Here is a 27,615-nt window from a genome sequence, read left to right as displayed (position 1 = left end):
CCCCATCCGTGTTCCCCGGGATGAACCGATGGTTGCCACCCAGTGGAGCCTCCATCGAGCCCCCTGTTTCCCCCCGATGCCGTCTCCACTGTCCCCAGATTCTTAGGGTCGCCGCCACCACCGGGCTCGTGGTAACCCTCTTGGGGGAGAGCGGCAACGGTGCCGTTACCATGGCACCCAGGCTCGTACCTCTACATGACGCCATCTCCATTCTTGTCCACGCCGCCCCTCCCCCCTCCATCACCCATTTACGCACCATTGACACATTGGCTGCCCAATAGTACCCCAGAAGGTTGGGCAGCGCCAGCCCGCCTCTATCCCTTCCTCGCTCCAGGAACACCCTCCTCACTCTCGGAGTCCCATGTGCCCACACAAAGCTCAGAATACTGCCGGTCACTCTCCTAAAGAAGGCCCTGGGAATAAATATGGGCAGGCACTGAAAAAGGAACAAGAACCTCGGAAGCACTGTCATTTTGATGGACTGCACCCTCCCCGCCAACGACAATGGCAGCATGTCCCACCTCCTGAACTCCTCCTCCATCTGATCTACCAGTCTGGTAAAGTTATGCTTGTGGAGAGTCCCCCAGTCCCTGGCCACTTGTACCCCCAGGTACCTAAAGCTCTCCCCTGCCCTCCTAAGCGGGAGCCTACCAATTCCTTCCTCCTGGTCTCCAGGGTGCACCACAAACACCTCGCTCTTGCCTAAGTTTAATTTATAACCTGAGAAGGTCCCAAACTCGGCTAGTAACTCCATCACTCCCGGCATCCCTCCCACCGGGTCCGCCACATACAGTAACAGGTCGTCGGCATACAACGACACCCTATGTTCCTCTCCACCTCGCACCAAGCCTCTCCACCTCTCTGAATCTCTCAATGCCATCGCCAGCGGCTCGATTGCCAGTGCAAACAACAAGGGGGACAAGGGGCAACCCTGCCTGGTCCCTCGGTAAAGCCGGAAGTACTCCGACCTCCTCATATTCGTGGCCACGCACGCCATCGGGGCCTCATATAGCAGCCTTACCCATCTAATGAACCCTTCACCAAATCCAAACCTCCCCAACACCTCCCATAGGTACCCCCACTCCACTCTATCGAAGGCCTTCTCCGCATCCAGCGCCACCACTATCTCTGCCTCCCCCTCAATCGCCGGCATCATAATGACATTCAGCAATCTCCGCACATTCGTGTTCAGCTGCCTTCCCTTCACAAAACCTGTCTGGTCCTCATGCACAACCCCTGGCACACAGTCCTCTATCCTGGTGGCCAGGATTTTTGCCAGCACCTTAGCATCCACGTTGAGGAGAGATATGGGCCTGTATGAACCACACTGCTGGGGGTCCTTGTCCTTCTTTAAAATTAACGAGATCAGTGCCCGTGACATCGTCGGCGGCAAAGTCCCCCCTTCCCACGCTTCGTTGAGTGTCCGCACCAGCAAGGGGCCCACTAGGTCCACGAACTTTTTATAAAATTCCACCGGGAACCCATCCGGCCCCGGTGCCTTCCCTGACTGCATCTGCCCGATCCCCTTAACTAGCTCCTCCAGCTCAATCGGCGCACCCAGCCCCTCCACCTTCTCCTCCTGCACCTTCGGGAAAGAAAGCCCGTCGAGGAACCTCTTCATTCCCCTCCTCTCCCCCGTTGGCTCCGACCGGTACAGTTCCCCGTAAAAGTCCTTGAAGACCTCATTCACCTCTACCCCCTTCCGCACCACATTCCCACTCTTGTCTCTCACTCCAGCAATCTCCTTAGCCGCATCCCGCTTACGGAGCTGATGAGCCAGCATCCTACTCGCCTTTTCACCATGTTCGTACACTGCCCCTTGTGCCTTCCTCCACTGTGCCTCCGCCTTTCTAGTGGTCAGCAAATTAAATTTAGCCTGCAGGCTGCGCCTCTCCCCCAACAGTCCCTCCTCTGGTGCCTCTGCATACCTCCTGTCCACCTCCAGCATCTTTCCCACCAGTCTATCCCTCTCACTCCTCTCGCTCCTCTCCCTGTGTGCCCGAATGGATATCAGCTCCCCACGAATCACTGCCTTCAGGGCTTCCCAGACCACCCCCACCTGAACCTCCCCCGTATCATTCACCTCAAGGTACCCCTCAATACTTGCCCGGACCCTCCTACACACCTCCTCCTCCGCCAACAACCCCACATCCAACCGCCACAATGGACGTTGGTCTCGCACCTCCCCCATCTCCAACTCTATCCAATGCGGAGCGTGGTCGGAGATTGCAATGGCCGAATACTCGGCCTCCTCCACTCTCGGAATCATTCCCCTACTCACCACAAAGAAATCTATCCGAGAGTAGACCCTATGTACGTGGGAGAAGAAAGAGTACTCACGTGCCCTCGGCCTCACAAACCTCCATGGATCCACTCCACCCATCTGATCCATAAACCCTCTCAGTACCTTGGCCGCCGCCGGCCTCCTACCCGTCCTAGAGCTGGACCGATCCAGTGAAGGATCCAACACCGTATTAAAGTCCCCCCCCTATGATCAGACCTCCCGCCTCCAGATCCGGGATCTGTCCCAACATACGCCTCATAAAGCCCGCATCGTCCCAATTTGGGGCATACACACTAGCCAGTACCACCTTCTGTCCTTGCAGCCTGCCCCTAACCATCACATACCTACCCCCCTTATCCGCCACCACCTCCGATGCCTCAAACAACACATTTTTCCCCACCAGAATCGCCACTCCCCGGTTCCTCACATCCAACCCCGAGTGGAAAACCTGCCCCACCCATCCCTTCCTCAGGCGGACCTGGTCCGCCACCCTCAGGTGGGTCTCCTGCAGCATTGCCACATCCGCCTTTAGCCCCTTCAGGTGAGCCAGTACCCTTGACCGCTTCACCGGCCCATTCAACCCTCTCACATTCCAGGTGACCAACCGGATCAGAGGGCGTCCGCCCCCCTCCCCCGTCGGCTAGCCATAGCCCGTCGACTGCCCGCCCCAGGCCAGCATCCCCTGCTCGACCCCGTCCCCATAGCGACAACCCCTCACCTCTGTCCCCCCAACCCCCACCAGCTCCTTCTTGCCCCTACCAGCAGCAACCCGGTATTCCCCTTTCCCCCCCTCCCTTCCCCCCCAGGCTAGGAACCCTCCCAGCCACGAACCGTCCTCCATTGTACTTCCGTGGGTCAGCTAACTTCTGCTGACCCCGGAAACTCCCTCCAATAGCCCGACCCCTCCCGAAGTGGGATCATCCCCCATCCTATCCCTCCTCCTGGCACCGCTCCAGCGCGGGGAAGAACCAGTTAAGGCCCCACCTCCCCCGTCACCGTCTCCGCCCCCCAGCCCCGCAGTGCGGGAAACCAGAGGAAAGCCCGCGCTTTCGCCCTGCCCCACCACACCCTTCTGACGCAGCTCCCAAATATCAGCCCCCCTCCATACCCCCACTCCGACATAGAATACAACATACCCCCCCGACCCTCCCCGCAAGATACACAGCCCAAACAATGCCCCAAACACAAAAACAAAAACATAGCAGAACAACCCCTCCGTAAATAACCATATCAAAATTGCAAAAGTACTAAAACAAGACGAAAAAAACCGAAGAAAAAGAGAACACGGCAACATCCGAATCCAGCACTAATATCTTACAGCCGACCTCGCAACCCCCAACCCCTAGTTCAAGTCCAGTTTCTCCGTCCGCACGAAGGCCCACGCCTCCTCCGGGGAATCAAAATAATGGTGCCGATCCGAATAAGTTACCCACAGGCGCGCGGGCTGCAACATTCCGAACTTTATCTTTTTTCTATACAGCACCTCTTTCGTCCGATTAAATCCGGACCGCCGCTTAGCCACCTCCGCACTCCAGTCCTGGTAGATCCGTACTACCCCATTCTCCCAATTGCTGCTCTTCACCTTCTTGGCCCAGCGCAGCACGCAGTCCCGATCACTGAACCGGTGGAACCTCACCAGCACCGCACGCGGGGGTTCATTCTCCTTAGGCCTCCTGGCCAGTACTCTGTGTGCTCCCTCCAGCTCCAGGGGCAGATGGAGAGACCCGGCCCCCACTAGCGAATTCAGCATTACAGCCACATAGGCTGTCAGGTCCGATCCCTCTAGCCCCTCCGCAAGGCCCAAGATCCGCAGGTTTTTCCGCCTCATGCGGTGATCCAGCTCCTCGAAGCGTTCCTGCCACTTCTTGTGGAGTGCTTCGTGCCTCTCCACCTTACTCACGAGGACCACGGCCTCCTCCTCTCGTTCAATGGCCTGCGTCTGCAACTTCTTGATGGCAGCACCCTGGGTGGACTGAATCTCTGACAGCCTTCTGTTTGTTTCCTGCAGAGAGCTCAGTACTTCATCCTTGAATTCTTTAAAGCAGCGCAGGAGATCAGTTTGTTGTTTCTGGGCCCAGAGTCTCCACTCCCCTGGAGCTTTGTCGGTGGCCATCTTGGATCCCTTCCCCCGTTTTTTCTGAGGAGCTGCTGCTGTTTTTTCCACCTTTCCACTCCGAGTTCGAGTCATGGACTGCAGGGAAAGTCGTTCAGCACACCTTCCCCCACCGGGAGACGTCGAAAAATTTCCGTTTTGGGCTCTCAAAAGAGCCGAAAAATCTCTTTAAAACGGGAGCTCCCACATGTGTGGCTTACTGCTGCATAACAGCCACTGGAAGTCATTGCCTGGCACTTATGTGGGACGAATGTAACTTGCCATTTGCCAGCCCAAACCTGGATATTGTCCAGGTCTTGCTGCATTTAGACATGGACTGCTTCATTATCTGAGGAGTCGCGAATGGTGGTGAACATTGTGCAGTCATCTGCAAACATCCCCACTTCTGACCTTATGATTAAAGGGAGGTCATTGATGAAGCACTGAAGGTGGTTGTGCCTAGGACACTATCCTGAGGGACTCCTGGAGTGATTGAATGATGCATGACATAAGCCCAGCAGCTGAATTATTTTTTCGACAAGAAATGAGATGGATTTGAGGGTTTGTCCTGTCCACTCTGTGCATTGGCTTTGTAACTTTAAGAACAGAGTAGTGTTTTTAAAAAAAAAACACACCACACAACCTGAACGTAGCCAAGGCAGCTGTGTGCAAGATGGAAATTTTGTGAAAATAAACACTGGATCAATTTATGGCACGAAATCTAAACCCTCTGACGATGGAGAACTACACACTATGTATAAAGGGATTTCAGTATTTTTTTTAAAAAATGAAGAGACCAAGACGCTGCCGAAGTTAGCAGATGGTGAAGTATTCACTGATAGAAGTGAACAAATGTGTTTCTGTCCTGCACAGTACTCCTGTGAGTTGAACATTTCCCAGTCTGCCCTTCATCTCCCACAGCTTCCTGTCAAGGATGAGTTAGATTAAGAAGCCTCATCACTTGAGCTCAATAAGATCCTAGACCAACTTGCAAACAACAAGCAGGGAATCCCAAGCCCAACTGCTCAAACATGGAACGTCCCATTCATTGCCACAACTTTTATGACCACCTTCTTCTCTGTAGGAAGTGGGTTGTTCAACAGGAGATGCATGACGTCAAACTCATCATGCTGTGCAAAAGTACATTGAGACTACAACAGCTGCAGGGGCAACTCAAGCCTCAGCATGACAGGCAAGGCTGTTGCCACTTGAAAGACTCCATTTACGTGCAGACCAAGTGTACTCTGAAGCACGGTGCGGTTTTGTCAGCAACAAATCTACTGTTTGCTGGTGCTGTTGAGGAGGGTTTAAACTAATGTGACAGTGGGGCGGGAACAGATGAGGGAAGTAAAACGGGGCCAGAAACAAAAAGCAGGGGAAAGTGTAAGACAGAAAAGCCATAGTCAAACATCAAAAAGGGCCACAGTACAGAGTACAGTGACTGAGGGGAGTGTGAAAGGGGAGGTGGTCAATGCAGGATTTAGGGTGTTGTACCTAAATGCGCGCAGTATACGAACAAGGCAAAATGAGCTTGTTGAGAACATTGAAATTGGCCGTTACGATGTTGTGGGCATCACCAAGACGTGGCTGCAAGGGGATCAGGGCTGGGATCTAAATATACAAGGATATGTGTCCTATCGAAAGGACAGGCAGATGGGCAAAGGATGCGGGGTTTCATTGTTAGTAAGGAATGAAGTTAAATCAATAGCAATGAGCGATATAGGATCATAGAAGGCATAGAATCTCTGTGGGTAGAGTTTAGGAATCGCAAAAGGTAAAAAAGACCCTGATGAGACGTACAGGTCTCCTAGCAGTAGTCCAAATGTGGGGCATAAACTAAATCAGGAGATAGAAAAGACATGTAAAAAAAGCAATATTACCATAATCATGGGGGTCTTCAATATGCACGTGGACTGGGAAAATCAGGTTGGTAGTGGATCCCAAGAAAAATAAATTGTGGAATGTCCAAGAGATGGTTTTTTGGAGCAGCTTGTGACAGAGCCTACTAGGGAGCAGCAATTCTGGATTTGATGATGTGTAATGAAGCAGACTTGATTAGGGATCTTAAGGTGGAGGGAACCCTTTGGGAGCAGTGACCACAGTATGATCGAATTTACCCTGCCATTTGAGAGGGAGAAGCTGCAATTGGATATAACGGTATTACAATTAAATAAGGGTAACTACAAAGACATGGCGAGCGTTTATTGGAAAAGAAGTCTTGCAGGGAAGACAGTGGAACAGAAATTGAGGGGATTTTGGAGGTTATTAAGGAGGCACAACATAATTAATCGCAAGGAGGAGGTAACATGCTAAAGGGAGGACAAGGCATCCATGGCTGATGTGTTGTCAAGAACAGCATAAAACCTAAAGAAAAAGCAAACAATGTGGCGAGGATTAGTGGGAAACCAGAGGATTGGGAAGCCTTTAAAAGCGAGCAGAGGACAACTTTTTAAAAAAATCAATAAGGGGGAAGAAGATGAAGTATGAGTGCAAGCTAGCTAGTAATATAAAGGAAGATAGGAAGAGTTTTTTTCAATATATAAAAGATAAGAGACAAAAATACATATTGGACCACTGGAAATTGTGGCTGGAGAAGTAATAATAGGAAACAAGAAATGGCAGACAAATTGAATAGTTATTTTGAAGCAGTCTTCATGGTGGAAGACCCAAGTGGGACGCCAGAGCTTGAGAACCAGGGGGCAGAGATGTGCGCAGTGACCATCACAAAGGAGAAGGTTCTGAGGAAACTGAAAGGTCTGAAGGTGGACAAGTCATCTGGACCGGATGGACTCTACACCCCAGTGTCCTAAAAGAGATAGCTGAGGAAATGGTGGAGGCATTGGTGATGATCTTTCAGGAATCACTGGAGGCAGGAAGGGCCCCAGAGGACTGGAAGATGATGAATGTAACACCACTGTTTAAGGAGGGAGGGAGGCAGAAGACGGGAAATTATAGGCCGGTTAGCCTGACTTTGGTCATTGGTAAGATTTTAGAGTCTGTTATTAAAGATGAGATTGCGAAGCACTTGGAAGTGTATGATAAAATAGGACTGAGTCAGCACGGCTTTGTCAAAGGGAGGTCATGTCTGACAAATCTGTTGGGAGTTCTTTGAGGAAGTAACAAGGAAGTTAGACAAAGGAGAACCAGTGGACGTGATTTATTTAGATTTCCAGAAGGCCTTTGACAAGGTGCCGTCTAGGAGATTGTTAAATAGGTTAAGAGCCCATGGTGTTAAGGGCAAGATCCTGACATGGATAGAGGATTGGCTGACTGGTAGAATGCAGAGAGTGGGGATAAAGGGGTCTTTTTCAGGATGACAGCTGGTGCTTCAGGGGTCGGTGCTGGGACCACAACTTTTCACAGTATACATTAATGATCTGGAGGAAGGAACTGAAGGCACTGTTGCTAAGTTTGCAGATGATACAAGGATCTGTAAAGGGCCAGGTAGTATTGAGGAAGCAGGTGGGCTGCAGAAGGACTTGGGCAGGCTAGGTGAGTGGGCAAAGAAGTGGCAGATGGAATGCAATGTGGAAAAGAGTGAGGTTATGCACTTTGGAAGGAGAAATGGAGGCATAGACTATTTTTGAAATGGGAAGATGCTGAGGAAATCAGAAGCACAAAGGGACTTGGGAGTCCTTGTTCACGATTCTCTTAAGGTTAACGTGCAGGTTCAATCGGCAGTTAGCAAGGCAAATGCAATGTTAGCATTCATGTCAAGAGGGGTAGAATACAAGACCTGGAATGTACTTCTGAGGCTATACAAGACTCTGATTACATCCCATTTGGAATATTGTGAGCAGTTTTGGGTGCCGTTTCTCAGGAAGGATGTGCTGGCCTTGGAAAGGATCCAGAGGAGGTTCACAAGAATGATCCATGGAATGAAGAGCTTGTCGTATGAGGAACGGTTGAGACTCTGGGTCTGTACTCGGAGTTTAGAAGGATGAGGGGGGATCTTATTGTAACTTGGACACTGCATGGCCTGGAGTGGAACTGGAGAGGATGTTTCCACTTGTAGGAAAAACTAGAAGCAGAGGACATCATCTCAGACTAAAGGGCCGATCCTGTAAAACAAAAATGAGGAGGAATCTCTTCAGCCAGAGGGTGGTGAATCTGTGGAACTCTTTGCCGCAGAAGGCTGTGGAGGCCAAATTACTGTGCCTTTAAGACAGAGATAGGTAGGTTTTCGATCAATAAGAGGATCGGGATTATGGGGAGAAGACAGGAGAATGGGGATGAGAAAAATATCAGCCATGATTGAATGGCGGAGTTGACTCGGTGGGCCAAGTGGCCTAATTCTGCTCCTATGTCTTATGGAGTCGCCCACACAAAAACACAGCTGCAAAGAATCATGGGCACTCTTATCAGGGGCTGGTTTAGCACAGTGGGTGAAACAGCTGGCTTGTCATGCAGAACAATGCCAGCAGTGCGGGTTCAATTCCCGTACCAGCCTCCCCGAACAGATGCCGGAATGTGGCGACTAGGGGCTTTTCACAGTCACTTCATTGAAGCCTACTCGTGACAATAAATGATTATTATCTTTAAAGTTTAAGGGAGATGTGCGTGGAAAGTATTTTTACGCAGAGGGTGGTGGGTGCCTGGAACGCTTTACCAGTGGAGGTGGCAGAGGCGGGCACGATAGCATCATTTAAGAGGCATCTAGACAGGTATATGAACGGGCGGGAACAGAGGGAAGTAGACCTTGGAAAATAGGAGACAGGTTTAGATAAAGGATCTGGATCGGCGCAGGCTGGGAGGGCCGAAGGGCCTGTGCTGTAATTTTCTTTGTTCTTCTCTCTGCCATGCCTGTAATGTAAGACAACTGGTCAGGGACAGGGTATTGTATCTCTGTTCTAGATCATAGTAAATGGTACTCCACTGAAGTGGTTAGCAAATTCTGCTACCTTGGGTCCACAGTGACACACAATTGCCCATTTGTGCAGACATTTTACAATTGTCATTGAGTCATAGACGTTTACAGTGTGGTAATGTGCCCTTGGGCCCAACTTGTCTTTGCCGCCCAGTTTTTACCACTAAGCTAGTCCCAAATTACTGCATTTGGCCCATATCCCTCTATGCCCATCTTGCCCATATAACCGCCTAAATGCTTTTTAAAAGACAATTTTGTACCCGCCTCTACTACTGCTTCTGACAGCTCGTTCCAGACACTTGCCGCCCTCTGAAAGAATTGTCCCTCTGGACCCTTTGTATCTCTCCCCTTTCACCTTAAACCTAAGACCTCTAATTTTAGAGAAATAATTTTAGGGAAAATGTATACTAAAAGCAGCTACCACCTTTTGTTGCCTTGTGAAATATGCATGGGATAATGCAAAGCTGTACATGAGGACAAAGATGATGGTTTATGAGACCTGTGTTCTTCGCATCTTGCTGTATAACTATAAAACATAAGTGACTTACAATTCGCAGAGCTCTCAAGTGTGCTTGCACTGGTCAAACAGGCAGCTTTGGTAAATCAGGCACATCCACAGGATGAAAGACGGTTCGCATACCCAAGGACCTTCTCTATGGTGAGGTAACTGAAGACCTGTGGGGCGTCGAAGATGCTTGCAAGCATGACATGAAGATCTTAATCACTGACTGTTGGGATTCAGCTGGCAAAAGAGGGAAATGCTGACCCCTCCTGTGGGCTGACATGCACTAACACTAAACTCAAACAAGCAATGATGCCACTTGGCAACCTTTTTGGCATTTGTGTCAGAATTTGCTTCTCAGATTTGCCTTCACGGCCATCGGCAAAGGTGTACCAAGTGACGACACCTCACCTAAATAGATTGTTTGCTGTTTGTCCATCATCTTTCTCAGATGGAGGGGTGCCAACATGCAGTCTTACTCCTGACCTTATGAGGGAGGTAAAGAGTTGCCAAACAGCTCAAGTTGATTGAACCGGACTCCAGGCACCACCTTGAGGAACTTGAGGTTGGGAAGATTGTCTTGGTCTCTGACTACCATGTTCATCTGTGTGTGTCAAGTATGACAGAAATCACTTGTGTGTTTTCACTTTGACCCCCATTGATCTCCATTTTGTTCGGACTACTTAGTCAAATTGCCTTGATATTAAGTGCAGTTGCACTTTATTTCTGGCATTCAGTGCTCATGTTCACACTTAGATCTACCAAAACAATTGGGTGATTTAAGGTATTTCCCAATTAAGACTTTCTCTTGTGAAAACAAGTTTGTTTATAGAGTTGCTCTGCAGATTACGATAGACAACGACTTTAGTTATTTTCTCCTAAAAAATAATTAGGTGGGACCTACCCTTTAAGAAATTTGTAAACGACTCAGTAGCTGTTCTTAATTATAGATTTGAATAACTTCTCACAACAGATGTTATGTTAACAGGTCTATAATTTCCAGGTTTCTCTCTTTCACCTTAAATGTTGTCTTTGGTGCAATAAGATAACCGACTATTGGCATGAGCACATATTTCCAAATGAGAAAGGGAATGGAATGCCTTGTTTATCTGCTGCTCATGTATTTACTCTCTGCCCAGGCAACCTGACTACCAGAAAAGCAATTGCACTTTAAACATGCTTGTCTCAGATTAATGTTCCCTGAGTAACCTGGCCAGTCTGTAGTATATTAATACCGACTACCTCATACTTAATTTATTTTGTAGATCATTGCACGTTTGTTTTCTTGGATAAGACTTCTTCATTTTAATGAGGAGTGTTTGCTTCAGATTCTACTAATGAATGTTGTTTGTCATATTATTTTTGTTTAGTTGAAGGAGAGTTTTTTTTCCAGTTGGTTAGGCAACTGTTGAGCACAGGAGATTTAATGTTCTCCGATCCAATTACAATTCTTTGGCATTGGGACAGAGAAGGCCGTTAATATTTATGAAATCTAAAAATTACGCAGTACAGAATGAGGCCTTTCAGCTCATCGTGTCTGCCAGTTTTGAATAAGTTACTCAATTAGCCTCAAACCCCTACTCTTTTTGGGAGATCCTTGGAGTTGATCCTTTTAATAATTAAATGGCATCTCTGTTGCTTGTACTTGATCTCGTAATCGTTTTGCAGTGCAATAAATCAACCTGTTTTACTGCAGAACATTTCTGAGAAATACGCAATGAAGATTTTAACCGATGATCATAGATCATAGAATTTACAGTGCAGAAAGAGGCCATTCGGCCCATCGAGTCTGCACCGGCTCCTGGAAAGAGCACCCTACCCAAGGTTGGCAATGATGGCAATGTTATGTTTCCAGATTGCTGGGTCAACAGCGATGAGAACAGATGAACCACCCCTTTCACTGAAGCTACCATGTGGTTCTGGATGAGAATGGAGGGCTTTAGTTCTGAAAAAAAAGTCAGCTTTCCCGGGCAGTGAAATCAAGTGCGTTTTGTGTATTCCTGTTGATATGAATGATATGAGTGCATACGTGTATAACACCCTTGTTGAGGTGCAAATACCTTTTCAAAAAAGTGTTTTTATTCAACAAATTTTCAAAAGTTTTTGCAATACAAAACAATCCCACAAAACACCCCTCCCCCAGTCAACTCCCGAAAAATACATGATGAACAAAACCCAAGAATTGTAGAACCCATAACTCGACGCCCTCTGAGCAAACCTCACTTCTTCAGGGTTAGAAACTCTAGAAAGCCCCCCCCCCCCCCCCCCACACGCCGAAGCACAGGGTGGAGAAGCTGACCTCCACCCAACAAAACCCACCTACGAGCAATAAGCAAGGCGAAGGCAAAAACATCTGCCTCCACGCCTGCCTGCAACTCCCACCGATCCAACACCACGAGTATGGCTTCTCGGGCAGGGTTTTTCTAACTCAGGGTTACGACCTGTGGGTGGGTGTTCGGAGGGTTGCGGTGCGATCGGTTGTAGCGTTCCTGATTGTGGGAAGAAGACCCTAAAGGCCCCAACCAGCTTTTAAGAATGCCGACTACGATTGGTTACAGCTTTTGCGGGGTGGGGTGGCGTGAGGCTGGGCTGTGCGCTGGTCACCATGCACACACTGGGTAGGGCAGGGGAAGATGGACAGACTGGTGTCTGGTTGACTGATGCTGACATTGGTGGCCCCAGCTTGGAGCTCCGCTCTGTTGCTCAGACTCTGCGTGCTGCTCGGCTCTTTGCTGCCACCGATCAGTATGCGACCAGCCACTCTGTGGTCATGCTGCTCAACAGCCGTCACAACGTCCTCTTACACTCCCACTATGTGAAGTACTGGTCTGGAAGTGGTCCGCAATCTTTGACTGGAGTGGATACAGCTAACCGATCAAACCAGGCCAGTCAATATAGGGTTGACTCATGTCAACACTGGGAGAAACCTACACAGTCATCACTTTCTGTCGCCACTCCCTGGGAACCAGGCAGTAAGTGCTTTCGGTGAGAATGGAGAAGGAGATGACTTGGCTGTTTGGACAGTGCAATGCAGTGGGACCAATAAGAAATATTGTGACACTGTTTGATAAGTTACTTAATCTAGTCTAAGTCCTAGTTTGTAAAGTAAACACAAGATTGTACTTTTTCTATACTTGTTTAAAGAAATGGGAATATCTTTAAAACAAAGTTTGTGTGTAAATGTAAGGATGTTCCTGGCCTTTAAATATGAACAATGGAGTGTTTCCACCATAGACAGCAGCAGAGAGAAGGTCACGCGCCTGGCACGTACACTGCTGCCATGTGCCCTGTACATCTGTGCTTTGAGTGCAAAATCACAGAGGAGAGATTCCTCCATTTTGTAGCTGCCAGCCAGCAAGCAACAGGACTGTGTGAAGAGCTGAATAAATAGGAGAGGGCCAGGGACACCAGTCAGGATCTCATAACCAAATCTGTGGAGAGAGCTTTCCAGGAGACTCCACGGCAGGACAAAGCAGTGCTGGTGTGAGCTGTATCCAAAGCCCCAGGCCTCTGGTGAACAAACAATTAAAATCTGAGGTATGGCTTCAATTGTGACAATGCAAATCAGGATTCAAAGCCCATATGTATTATATGCAGGGAAGTACTGGCAAATGAAAGTTTAAAACCCTCAAATCTTCAAATACATTTGAAGACTAAGCATGGTGAGTGAGAGAACCAACCTCTTGATTTTTTTCGTAAGGATGCAGTGGGAGCATAAATCGTCAGCTGTAGTCCTTGGCAGAAATGTAACATTGAATGATTTTTTAAATATTAATTTAGAGAACCCAATTTCATTTTGTTTTAAATTTGTGTGATTTAGCGTCGCCAATTCACCTAGCCTGCACATCTTTGGATTGTGGGGGTGTGACCCAAGCAACACTGGGAGAATGTGCAAACTCCACATGGACAGTGCGCCAGGATCGAACCTGGGTCCCCAGCGACGTGAGGCAGCAGTGCTAACCACTGTGCCATCCTTGCAACATAATGAAGCAAGTGAGATTGCGAGGACCAAACAGACTCGCCTGTTCCATTAAAGGAAAGCAATAATGGTGTGTTGTGAACTTCCAGTAGTAGCCATGGTGCAAATGGTCACACACAGGGCAGCTCCTGCTTGAAGGTGTAGAAAAGAGCACTTTTTACCTGAAATTGGGTGCAACTTTGACAGAAAAGTGTAGCTGAAGGTCGGAGGAGAAGTTCCCCCAGGAGTGGTGTGTCTGGTTACCAAACCCGGCAGAAGAAGGTGAAAGACTTGCGAAGGAGTTGGAAGAGGCATGTGACACAATTGCCTGTGGAAGGATGGCAGAGGGGGAAGGGCTAGTGCAAGTTGGAAAGCCCCAGATGGAACAGTTGATGGCCTCCATCAAGGAAGAGTTCCACCGGCAGTGGAAGAAGGTGCAGGAGGATCACCCAAAGGCTGTCGAAGGGGCTGTGGCACCCCTGAAAGGCTCGATGGAGCATGTGGAGAAATGTTTGGAGGTGCAGGGGTCGCAGATGCGAGACCATGGCAGTCAATGATGGCATTGGAGACGTAGGTGGGGCTCTTGGATCTTTGCAAGACGTTGAGAGCAAAGGTGGAGGAGCGGGAAAATAGATCGAGAAAGCAGAATCTGCTGCGAGTGGGCCTGCCTGAAAGAGTCGCAGGTGCGAGTGCCACGAGTTACGTTTCGAGGATGTTGGAGAGGCCCTTGAAGTGGACAGAGCGCACAAGGCTTTGAGGCAGAAGCCTGGAGCGGGGGAGCTGCTGCGGGCGGTGATGAATGAGGCTCCATAAGCTCGTGGAGAGAAGATTCTGCAGTGGACAAGAGAGAAGCACAACTGTGAACGGGAGGGGAACAAGGTGTGAATATACCAGGATATTGGAGCTGAAATGGCAAACGGCATGCTGGGCTCAACAAAGGCAAGACGGTGCTATATTGAGGCAGATCGGGTTCGGGATGCTCTACCCGGCGAAGCTTTGGGTGACGTATGAAGGCCGGGAATACTATTTTGAGACGCCAGAAGCAGCCAATGACTTTATCAAAGAGCATAAACTGGAGGAGAACTGAGCTGAACAATTCTGGGAGACTGAGCTGGTGGCACTTTAAGTAATTGGGAATACGGGTAGAGTGGGATTGGAGGGTTTTTCTTTTTCCTCCGATATGGAGAATTTTTTTCTTCTTTTAAACTGTTGGATTGACAAAGGGGTGAAAAGCTTGTAATGGGGTGGCTGTCCCCATCTTTCCCCACCCCACCGGAGGCTCTTGTTGTTTTTCCTGCTTATTCTCTGGGAAGGTGACCAATTGTTCGAGATGAGTCTTTGTTTGGGTGGTGGAGGGGGAGGTCAGTAGGGTACCTTCTTCACAGAACAAGAGGTGAGGGTGGGGGAAGGATGGGGGTCCATGGGAGAAGCCTTTGGGCAGGTGTCAGGCTTTCCGCTTGTGGTGGGGTGAAATTGATTTCAAAAGTTGTGGGGAATGGCAAATTTGCTGAATAAGAAAACTGGGTTTGAGAGCACAAAGGAAGTGAGGGACCAGGGTGGGAGATAAATGATTGTGCGTGGGGTATTAGAAGGGGCATAGGTGGTGTTGGTGAATGTGTATGCACCGAATTGGGATGATGTGGGTTTTATGAAGGGGTTGCTGGCGCCAATCCCAGACTTGGCCACCACCAGTTGATTATGGGAGAAGATTTTAATTGTGTCCTAGAGCCGTGATAAATCGAGCCCCAGGTCAATGGGTAGGATACGAATGGTAAGGAGCTGGGTGGGTTTATAGAAAAGATGGGTGATGTGGTCCCATGGCACTTCCAAAATCCCAGGGGGAAGGGAGTATTCCTTTTTTTCTGCATGTGTGCAGGGTATATTCCAGAATTGACTTTTTTGTGGTGATGTCGGGGTGGAGGAGGCAAAGTACACGGGGATAGTTATCTCTGACCTTATGCCTCATTGGCTAGAGATTCGGCTTTGATCGGGTTTGGGGTTGTTGGCAGATAGAGGATATTGTGACAAAGTGCAGGCTGTATGTTCTGTATGTTTAAGTTTATTGCTTATATCCTAACCATAAAAAGCAAAATATTCCTGTTTTTTTTGTCCACATTGCAACGTATTTCTGAAGTTTTTCTTGCAGTACTAGTAACCTTTATACCTGTAACTTTCTGAAGCGAGAGATTTGTATGAATGAATTTTGAGTACAACACTGATTTGAAAGGATAGTAAGTTTGAAATGATGTTTAAAATTATGAAAGGATGGACAGGGTAAATATAAGCCAATTCTTTTCAGTAGTTGAGGCATCTAAAATGGTGGACCAAAGATACAAGATTAAATGTAGGGCATATAGAAGAGAAGTAGAAAATAGCTTCTTTGTAACACTCTGGAATTTGCATCCAAGGTTTATGGTGGATGCAGCCTTCCAAATTGGGTTGGAAAGTTGAATGAAGGAAAAGAGCAGAAAGACATGTGGAAACTACATGGGTAGATGATATTCAGACAATTTTCTTGCATGGAGGGGCTGGTTTAGCACACGGCTAAATTGCTGGCTTTGAAAGCAGGCCAGCAGCACGGTTCAATTCCCGTACCAGTGTCCCCGAACAGGCGCCGGAATGTGGCGACTAGGGGCTTTTCACAGTAACTTAATTTGAAGCCTACTTGTGACAATAAGCGATTTTCATTTCATTTTAATTTCAAATTATGTTATAGACTAGTTGGGTTGCAGTTCTTGTGACAGTGTTGTAACTTGTATGTTGACTAACTTAAATCGTAAGTTCCTGATTGTGGATGCAGTAATTTCCAAAGAACTGCAGGGGTATGCTGAATTTCTATCTACCTGACTGTTATTGGCTCCCTCATGTGTTCAGATAATTAATGTTTTGTGAATATTTTAATCTCGTTTTGAAAGTGACACTGTATTCCACATGACCATTGAATTGCAAGGAATGTTAAACAAAGGATATGCTGGTTCTTTGAACAAGCAACACTAATACAGTATTTTCTTTTGCCAACGGTATAAATCACAGGCTGCTGTGAAGTGTGGTCATTAATAATACATGAGCTCCATGATTTAATCATATGTTACTGTCTTTGTTTTAAAAATGTATAATTATTTACTGGTAACTGCTTTCTGTGTTTTAGGTTAAAATGCCACTCTGGGTTTGATTATTCCCAATTATACACGGCATAATTGTGAATATAAACCATGGGTCATATGCTCATGTTGCAAAGACTGATGTCTACACAATATTTTAATTGATTTAAAAAAAAATTAATCCAGCCATCTACCGTGTAATGTTACAAACCGTAATCCTATTTAAAGGTTCTTTCCTAACTTAAGTGAAAAACAAAATATGAAATTCCCAGATATTGAAAGTGGTTAATAATGAAACCAGCCCTGAAAAAAAATGGTCATCTTTGAAACGCTTCAGTCTTTTCAGAAAAAGCAGGATGCAAGCGCAGGGTAGTAGGGGAGGACCTCATTGAAGAGTCATTCATAGGAGCTCAGGCATGTGGAAAAGAGCATTGTGCTTTGTCAGGAGGAAGCTATTTTATGTATTGCTTCCTGCAACAATTCATTCAAATGTTCATTTCATAGCATAAATATTTTTTTCAGTCTTGTGTAATATTGTCTCTTTCAGATTTTAAATGATGTGCAGAATCTATAAACAGTTCAGATGATTTGATGATTGGGAAATACTATTTGTGAGACAAAGGCTGAAAGAAGCGAAGAGGAAGGATGAGTCTGCTAAAACCTAGTGGGCTGAAAGCTCCTAGCAAGATTGCCAAGCCAGGGAGCACTGCAGTGAAGCAAGCTGCCTCTTTACAATCATCAAGTAAGTCTTTGGAATCTCGTGTCTAGACTTTATATGAGGTATAAATGGAGGTTAAGATTACCATTTTAAATTTCTTTGTGCAAGATTATGCTTCATCTTTAAATCTTGGAGCAGTGCCTCGTTAAATTTACTGGTCAGAAGAGATTTAATGCACATTCCAACATCTTCATAAGGTCTGTCTGGTTTAACGCTCTGATTGATGTCATTGTATTGTACGTTTTAATACAAATCTAAGGTATTTTTTCTGATGTATTGAAACATTTTTCCATGGCTTGATGAATCAAAATTTCAAAGGTAGCTCAACCTTTTTTAATTGTTGTATGATTGTAATGCTTTATGTTTAGTTTGTAGGCTTACTGCACACAATGAAGAACAGCTGAATATACAATTTGTTCCGCGAGTTCTCATAAAATGAATTATGGATCATATTGTTCTAAAATTACATGGAACAAATTGAATTGTTTGAATTAATAGAATACATCGAATTTGATTACAGATTTAAAAAATAAGCTTTTTGAATGTTTCATTTTTTTTTTTAAACACTGGCACTATTCCAGTATAGAGCTGACTTTAATACTTAATGTTGACCTCACTCTGCCTCATTTGCTATTGTGCTGGCATTGTCAACAATTTTGAAATTGCAAAATTAATTTCAAATGGAACCTGTTTTTGGAGGGTGATGAGAGAATGGGAAAGAGTATATCTGTTAAAGGAAAAATATATAATTGAAGATGAATAGCTCTGGACCTGCAGTGATAAAACTGAATTTAACCAGGTTTGGTGGGAGAGAACCATGATTGGAAATGGGAAGGAACTATTAATAAAGATCAGGGATTACCTAGATTCTCTATTGGACTTGTGGCCTCTATTCTGTCTCTGTTTTGAATTTATAAAAGATTGGTCAAGATTCCTAATAAAATTTTAGTACAAGTGTAGAAGTTGTTTCAGGGTGTTCTGCAAAAAGCATAATTGCCATAAAATGATGCTGAGTTGCTGTGTTTGAGTCACCATCTGTATTAAAGCTAAAAATTATTTCTGGATAATCTATATGGCTTTGTCTTCGGTCTTTGTGGCTTTCCCCATTTGTAATAAGTTTAATCTCTTGTCCTTTTGTCTACATTCTTCAATTATTTTCTTTTCCTGATAACTGCTGAAAAGACCAAAATCAAAGGCAGCAAGAGGTAGAAGTATTTTTTCAAAAAAAGTTAGAGAAAGGACAAACCACACAAATCCAGTTCTGCAAACAGCATTACTTCCCGATGCTCCTTCCTGTGTTTACTATATCACTATCCAAAAATAGAGGGTGAAGCAAAAAGTCAAGTCTTGAGATTTTGATTTTAGAGCTGGAAACACTTATTTTAACAAAACAAAATGGAGGAAAAGGGCAAAGGAGAACAATGTAAATTCCGTGAAAGCAACAGAAAGGTAACCTGGAAAGAGAGCAATCCAGTGGAGCAAGTCAATGAATAATGTGATCCAATGTTGAGTGGTGTGGAACTGAGTCGTAGAGACCAGGATGGTACAGTATCAGATTCAGTTTCTGGCTTGTGTTGAGTCAGCAGATCTCAACTGGAATGGTGCTAGGGAGATGAAAATTAGTGCCTTACAGCTGGTGAAAGGCCAAAAAACTGTCAGGGTCTGCGACCTCTGATTTCAGTCAGTGATTCCTACCTGAAAGTGCATATGCTCGTATTGGAGAGCGACACTGCAGCATCTTAGTTCTGATAGTACAAGTTCATCGTGTCCACCCCAGCACCCTGTGGAGGAATCCAATCCATGCCATTCCCTGTAGCCCTGCAGGTTTATTTCACTCAAGTGCCCATCCAGCATCTCTGCTTCCAGGCCATGAATTTCTGGTCATTACCAATTGCTATGTTTTTTCCCATCGTATCTCCCTAGCTGCATTTCTTGCTCCAAACCGTAAATCTATGTCCACGGTCACGGTGCTTGTACTATCATCTAATGAGTATATGCCATGGTTAGCTTTGATATGCATGTCCAAATTAGATTAAATTGTTTGTCTGGTGGCGCAGTGGGTAGCACTGCTGCCTTGTGGCACCTAGGACCCGGGTTCGATCCCTGCCCCAGGTCACTGTCCATGTGGAGTTTGCACATTCTTCCCATGTCTGCATGGATCTCACCCCCACAACCCAAAAAGATGTGCAGAGTAGTTGAATCCTGATAAATAGTCTTCATGGACACAGTGGTTAAGCACAGTTGCTTCACAGCTCTCGGGTTCCAGGTTCGATTCCCGGCTTGGGTCACTGTCTGTGTGGAGTCTGTATGTTCTCCTCGTGTCTGGGTGGGTTTCCTCCGGGTCCTTCAGTTTCCTCCCACAGTCCAGCGATGTGCAGGTTAGGTGGATTGGACCATGCTAAATTGCCCTTGGAGCCCAAAAAGATTAGGTTGGGTTACTGGGTTACAGAGAGAGGGTGGGGGGTGCTCTTTTCCAGGGGTAGGTGCAGACCTGATAGGCCAAATAACCCCTCCTTCTGCACTGTCAATTCTCCCTCTGCACTGTAAATTCTGTCATTCTATGAACATTAATTTTTCCATTTGGTTTTAGAGATTACTTCCACAGCACGTTTTGGCAATATCTTATGGTGCGGGGATGAATAGTGGCCAAGTGCTATAGGCTCTTTCTGGGATCCGGATAGGCAGATGAAACCTCAGTTTAACATGGAAGACTAATGGATAATTCAACAGCCCCTCAATACTGCTTTTAGTTATCTGAAAATGAATGAAATCTAGAGCCCATAGTTGGAATTTTCTTCTGACACTGGTCAGACCAGGCTTGTTAAACCACCGGAAGTGGCCCCCAAAGCATTTGGATCTGGTCTGCCACATTGTTGGACTCAACTGTTGCAGTCTTCATGGATAGAATTTAGAAATTTTGCTGCAAGCCTGACCATCCAATGACAGGCTGGTTTCACCATGCCTTAGCTGCTGTTAAGATTAGATTTACCAGTGAATCTAACAAGAACCTGTGATTGGATGAGCAACACGTTTTCAGTTGCCAGGTAAATTCTAATTCTCGGCATGGGAAGCAATGAGTGACTGATAAGTACATATGAAGCAACTACAGCGGCCCAGAGTGGAAATGATGTGATGTTGCCAGGCTGGTCCTAGGGATGCCTAAGGCGGCCTATACTTTAATTTGGCACAGAGGGCGGGAGGAGCTGGTCATATCACATGGGGCCGGACCTTGGGAGGGTGAAGTGAGCCTTGCTCTCCTCACCCCGCACCAACTAACTTCTCAAATTAATGCTGTGACACTGCTTTACTTTTACTCTGCACTGTTCTTATTTTCTTAATATCTCAAACCCATTGAAATTCAGTTTACTGTTGTGCCAGATGTTATCTTTAAGAAATGTGTTCATCGTCCCCTTGAGTAAGAGAAAAATGCAAATGTACCACACCCTGCCTGAGAGAAAAGGTCAGACAAGCTTGTTCTAAGACCCTCCTTTTTAAAAAAAAAAAACACCTTCTTTGACCACAGAAGCATTTTGGCGTCTCTTATTTCTGTGTGTTAAAGCCACCATAACCCCAAGTTGTTCTTGAAGTGTCAGTCTAGTTTACGTGCTAAAGTCCTGGAATGAGGCTTGAACTATCAAATTTCTGGCTGTAAGGCGAAAGTAATACCAGCTGAGCCAAGCTGATGAGATCACTATGTAATTTGTATAGTAAAGCTAAGTGAAAAAAGCTAAGTTCTGCTTTTTAAAAAATCCATATTCTGACTGACTGTATTATGTTGCCTTGTGACTTATCCAATTGTTGTTTTTATTCAGAAAGCCTCCCAAGCCTTTTTCTGCTAACTAACATAGGGAAAGATATTTAACTTTATTGGAAGATTCTTGAATATGGAATAATGATGTTTCATTTTAGGCATACAGTATCATTTTAAATATGTAAAGTATTTATTTTATCTTTTATATGAGTCATTTAATCTCGACCAAGGTGATGGTGGGGGACACCACAATTTGATTTTGTAATTCTGCGTTAAGGAAGGGAAAATTTGCCAGAATTACTCATCCCGATCGCTATCCAACAAACCCTCTGGCCGATGTGAACAAAGAACAAAGAAAAGTACAGCACAGGAACAGGCCCTTCGGCCCTCCAAGCCCGTGCCGACCATGCTGCCAGTCTAAACTAAAATCTTCTACACTTCCTAGGTCTGTATCCCTCTATTCCCATCCTATTCATGTATTTGTCAAGATGCCCCTTAAATGTCACTATCGTCCCTGCTTCCACCACCTCCCCCGGCAGCGAGTTCCAGGTAGTCCTTAAACCTGTGCCCCCTAGTAATTGACCCCTCTACCCTGGGGAAAAGCCTCTGACTAGTCACTCTGTCTATGCCCCTCATAATTTTGCAGACCTCTATCAGGTCGCTCCTCAACCTCCGTCATTCCAGTGAGAACAAACCGAGTTTATTCAACTGCTCCTCATAGCTAATGCGCTCCATACCAGGCAACATCCTGGTAAATCTCTTCTGCACCCTCTCTAAAGCCTCCACATCCTTCTGGTAGTGTGGCAACCAGAATTGAACACTACATGTGTGAATGTTTGAGGACATGATTGGGGTTCACTGTGTTGCCTACCATAATATAATAACTTCCTTTAGCTTATTGTTAATAACCACAAATAAACAGTCATTTGAAAGAGACGGGATTAATACTCCGATCTGTACCCCAACAAGGAATACTGAGGTGATGAGGGAAGAAAATGAGCAAAGTAAGAAAAATATGTTTTTAAAAATGTAATTATATTTTCCACTATTTAACACTTTGTCCCCCCCCCCATGCCAACAGCATCTGTTCCTGCTGAAGCAAAAACATCTCCTGGAGAGAAATCCTCGAATGCATCTGCCACAGAGGCGCAGGAGGAATTTGTGGATGATTTTAGAATTGGAGAGCGCATCTGGGTAAATGGTAGTAAACCCGGATTCATCCAGTTCCTTGGTGAAAGTCAGTTTGCTCCAGGCCAGTGGGCTGGAATTGTTTTGGATGAACCAATTGGTAAAAATGATGGCTCAGTTGCTGGGGTTCGATATTTCCAGTGTGAACCATTGCGTGGAATATTTACAAGACCTTCAAAACTGTCTCGGAGCCCACTGACAGATGGTGAAGCCAATGGTTCACAGACTCGTGCAGCATCTGTTTCCAGAGCCACATCACCAACATCTACATCAGCCAGTGTTGCGACTGCTCCATCTACACCAACTGGACAAATAGCAGCATTAGGTACACCAGGTGCAGCTCAGGAATCTGCACCATCTCCAACCATGACCAACCTCTTAAAAACAACAAGTGAATCTGTGTCGAATCTTTCGGAAGCTGGCTCTGTTAAGAAGGGAGAACGTGAATTGAAGATCGGAGACCGGGTCCTGGTAGGTTTGTTATTTAAATGTTGTATTGTGATGAGGTCCTGTATAGTGGTTTCAACGTATTGTGCCCAAAGAGAAGAAACAGAATGAGTAATTTAACTCTTGCATAAAGAGAAAATTCTGGACAATCTCAGCAGGTCTGACAGCATCTGTGGAGAGAGAAAACAGAGTTAATGTTTCGAGATTGGATGACTTTATCTAGCTTTTGACAAAGAGTCATCCAGATTCGAAACCTGGCTCCATTCTTTCTCCACAGATGTTGTCAGACCTGCTGAGATTGTCCAGTATTTTCTGTTATGTTGCAGATTCAAGCAGATTACTGCCACAAGTAAGTCTACTTGTGGTACTAATAAAGATTATTATACTATTATTATCTGAATAATTTAATTGTGTGGTTAGCTAAACTGTCCCCAAATCTCCAGCTTTTGAAACCCAATCTCCAGTTTTTCGAAATCGACTCCTTCATCTTGCTGCATCCAAATTCCTGTCCATGTCCCAGAGTTTAGGGTTCTCTTTGTGTTCAATAATGTCTAGCCATAATCCAAGTGCTCTTGGATCCTAAGATTGGCCTTGATGCTCCCACTCCCTGAGTACACTCTCCCTATTTCTTACAGGTTGCAAGACTCCTTGCAGTGTAGATGCTATGATTGCCCCAGTATTTGAGGAAGCCTCCTCCCTGTGTTCTTGAACGCTTGCCTCAAAGTATTGGGCACTGATGGACCTTATTACTATCGTTACATTCTTTAGATCACTTCCTAATAATCACAGGACTGACCCCAATCTTAATTTTCATGGTTAAGTTGATTTTTTTGTCGCAATAGCATTAATTAGCATTTTTGTAGTCTTTACACAAGATAGTTCCTTTTGCCGTATATAGAAGTGCAACCATGTAAGTTGAAATATTTTTCCAACATAGCTGAGCAAGTGTTCAATATTGTAATTATAAGATGTATTTGCAGACTGCCTGGCTAGCTGAATCCCACAGCAATGAGAGTTGAACACAGCTTGTATAATTTGCAGAGCTTCGGGGAAATGGCATGGGAGTGAAACTAGCCAAGTTGCTTTTGCAGAGAGCCAGCATAGCCACAATGAGCTGAATGGTTTGCTATGTTGTCGTCATTTTTATTCAAAATGTGATTCAAATGTAACTCTTTGCACTTCTCTGCATTAATTTAGTCTGCCTCATGTCCTCCATTCTTTCAAACAAGGCTTTTTTTGTAAGAAAAGTAGTCTTTTTCCATAATTTCTGATTAGTCTTTTAATAACGTGTGAGATAGCCTAGTAGGCAAAGGGGAGCATTCAACTCGTTTCAAGTACAGAGCCATTACAGGTAATATTTAGAAGACCATTGACATCTGAAATATGGCAGGTAATCATATTTAATTTCTATTGTCCATGTTCTTTGTATGAAAGCACTGTTTGAATAGTTCATACAAACTAGCGCCGCAAGGTAGCACAGTAGTTAGCGCTGTTGCTTCACAGCTCCAGGATTGAATCCCAGCTTAGGTCACTGTCTGTGCGGAGTCTGCATGTTCTCCCCGTGTCTGCGTGGGTTTCCTCCGGGTGCTTGGGTTTCCTCCCACAGTTCAAAGATGTGCAGGTGAGGTGGATTGGCCATGCTAAATTGCCCTTAGTGTTCAAAAAGGTTAGGTGGGGTTACTGGGTTAAGGGAATTGGGTGGAGGTCTGGATTTTAAGTGGGGTAGTCTTTCCAAGGGTCGGTGCATACTCCATGGGCCGAATGGTGGCCTACTGCTCTGTTGAATTCCATGATTCTATGAAAGAAGCTCACCTAAAAGAAAGCTCAGGAGGATAGCCCATGAAAGAAAGGTGAAGGAGGGAAGATGCACCCATTACTTTAGATATGTTGGCGGTAGTGATGGCATAGGAACTGGAGAAGTTTGGAAGCAAATGGATTGGCAGTTCAAGCGGCAGGGCAAGGAGATAAAAGAATCCTTTAAAGCCACTGTCAAGGAAGTTTGGGCCCGATTTGGGATCAGCTGGTGAAGACCTCGTTCGAGGTTAAAGCGCAGGGTAAGCAAAGGGGGTTGGGGTGGCCCTGTTGCAGCCCCAGGATCGACGTGTCACATTGGAGGCTGAGTTGCTGAAGGTGTCGGATAACAACAAAGGACTGAGGCTGGACAATCTGGAGAACAGGCCAAGGTGGTCAAACCTCAGGTTGGTGGGACTGCTGGAGGGTTTGGAGTGCTCAAAGCCGACCCAGTACTTTTTGTAGATATTTACTCAGTTGGTGGGAGGGGATGAGATGTTCTTGCCTCAGCAATTGGACAGAACTCACCGGGCGATCAGGCAAAAGCCAAGACTGAGTAAACCACCACCTTCTAATGGAAGGAGAGGATCTTGCAGTGGACGAAGAGGATTCAGAATATCGACTGGGGTGGGCACAGGGTGCGGATGTGTCAGGACATTGGGACTGAACTGGCAAAGAGCGGCGCGGTCTTCAACATGGTGAAGGCTGGTTTCTACAGCAAGGGTGTGAGATTTCGGGTGATATACCCTGCAAGGTTGTGGGTCACGATGAACTTGAAATATCACTTTTCTGATACGCCGGAGTAGGCAGAGGCCCTCATCAGAGAGAAGAAGTCGGAGTCGCTGTGAGAACTGTTTGGGACTCAGTGTATGAAGGGGGAATGTTTGTGTACTATACTTATGCCTTTATGCTTTTAATAAAAATATGGGGGGTGCTCCGTTTGTTCTGGAGGGGGAAAATGTTTGTCAACGATGGAGGGGTTTTGACATGTGGGGCATATGAGCTAGAAGGGATGGGGTGGATGTTAGTTTTGAGGGGCTGTTGGAGTGGGGTCCTGGTTGGGGTCCACTTTGCTGGCAATGAGGAGAAGGGAGGCTAGTGAATGGGAGTGGACCGGGACCAGATCCAGTTGCGGAAGGCTTGGGTGAGCCAGGTTTTACATTCCAGATTCAATAGTAGATCAATGGTGGAATGGTAATTTTCGTTAGCAAGAGAGTTCGTTTTCAGGCAGGGACAGTGATGGTTGATCAAGGGGGAGTCATTTTGTAATTGTTATAGGTATATTGGAAGTAAAGGCAGTTGTGTTGGTGAACACACCCCAAATTGGGATGATGGGTTCATGGAACAGCCGGCTGAATTTCCGGCATTGGATACCCACCAGCTGATTCTTTGGGAGGGGGTGGGAGAGGAGGGGGGCGGCGACAAAGAGAGGGGTTGATACTCCTGGGTAAAGAGCTTTGTTTTTATCGCTGGTGCACAAGTTATACTCCAGGCTTGACTTCTTTATGGTTAAGACTTTGCTCTCTGGCATATAAAGTGTGGGTATTCAGCGGTGGTCATTTTGGACCTTGCGTTGCAAGGGCTGCATTGTAGCACAGTGGTTAGCACAGTCATAGCACCAGGGTCCCAGGTTCAATTCCTGGTTTGGGTCACTGTCTGTACCGTCTCTGCGTGGATTTCCTCCGGGTGCTCCAGTTTCCTCCCACAAGTCCCGAAAGATGTGCTGCTAGGTAGTTGGGTAATTTGGATTCTGAATCCTCCCTCAGTGTACCCGAACAGACTCTAGAATGTCGTGACTTGGGGCGTTTCACGGTGACTTTATTGCAGTGTAAGCCTACTTGTGACAATAAAGATCAAGATTGGGTGGATTTGAAACTGGAGGCGGCTCGGGCACAGTGCGGGGTTCCCCATCTGCAGGAATCATTTGTTTCAAACAGAGAAACTTAATGTCACTCTTTGGGGGGGGGGAAGAGGAAAGAGGAGGATGACGACGTAAGGGAGAGGATAAAGAACTTCATAGTGGAGGGTCGGTTTGCTGACTGGGAGGAGCTGAGGGAGAAAGCAGGCCTTGCTGGGGATAAATATGTTTAGGTACTTAAGGATGCGTGACTGGACAGGCGAGCTTTTTTAAAAAAAAAAAAAAATGTTTTATTAGGATTTTTACAAAATACAAACATCACAACAATATTAACAGAACAACCGTGGTAAAAACCCAAGAACAACACCCACCCAACTTCAAAAGCAACTGCAAACAAAAGAAAAACACCCAAACAACAAAAGGGAAAGAGATAACACCCGCCACATCTCCCCGCCCCCCCCGGGTTTCCCTACCGTTCCGCTAGGAAGGGCAGCCACCGCTTAAAGAACACTTGTACTGATCCCCTCTGCAAATTTCACCGTCTCCAATTTAATGAACCCCGCCATATCATTGATCCAGGCCTCCACGCTTGGGGGCCTCGCATCCTTCCATTGGAGCAAGATCCTCCGCCGGGCTACTAGGGACGCAAAGGCCAGGGCACCGGCCTCTTCCGCTTCCTGCACTCCCGGCTCCACTGCAACCCCAAAAATTGCGAGCCCCCAGCCTGGCTTGACCCTGGATCCCACCACCCTCGACACCATCCTTGCTACCCCCTTCCAAAACTCCCCCAGCGCTGGGCATGCCCAAAACATATGGGTGTGGTTCGCTGGGCTCCCCAAGCACCTAGCACACCTGTCTTCGCCCCTGAAAAACTTACTCATCCTCGTCCCAGTCATGTGGGCCCTATGCAGCACCTTGAACTGTATGAGGCTAAGCCTCGCACAGGAAGAGGAGGAATTCACTCCCTCCAGGGCATCCGCCCACGTCATCCCCTCAATCTCCTCACCCAGCTCCTCTTCCCATTTCCCCTTCAGTTCCTCCACCGAGGCCTCGTCTAC

General features: G+C 46.3%; 1 protein-coding gene across 11 annotated transcripts in view; it reads left to right on the top strand.

Moving 5' to 3' along the window:
- The window catches only part of clip1a (CAP-GLY domain containing linker protein 1a), a 267,258-nt gene that overhangs the window by 69,299 nt on the left and 170,344 nt on the right, over positions 1-27,615 (top strand). For all 11 annotated transcript variants that reach the window (XM_038789942.1, XM_038789934.1, XM_038789958.1 and 8 more), the window contains exons 2-3: positions 17,352-17,546; positions 22,355-22,932. In XM_038789942.1, coding sequence (XP_038645870.1) covers positions 17,450-17,546; positions 22,355-22,932 — 675 coding nt within the window. In that variant the 5' untranslated portion in view covers positions 17,352-17,449. The remainder of the gene's footprint in view (positions 1-17,351; positions 17,547-22,354; positions 22,933-27,615) is intronic.

The sequence above is a fragment of the Scyliorhinus canicula genome, chromosome 1 (assembly GCF_902713615.1).
Source record: "Scyliorhinus canicula chromosome 1, sScyCan1.1, whole genome shotgun sequence".
NCBI lineage: Eukaryota > Metazoa > Chordata > Chondrichthyes > Carcharhiniformes > Scyliorhinidae > Scyliorhinus > Scyliorhinus canicula.
This window is presented reverse-complemented; position numbering and strand designations above follow the sequence as displayed.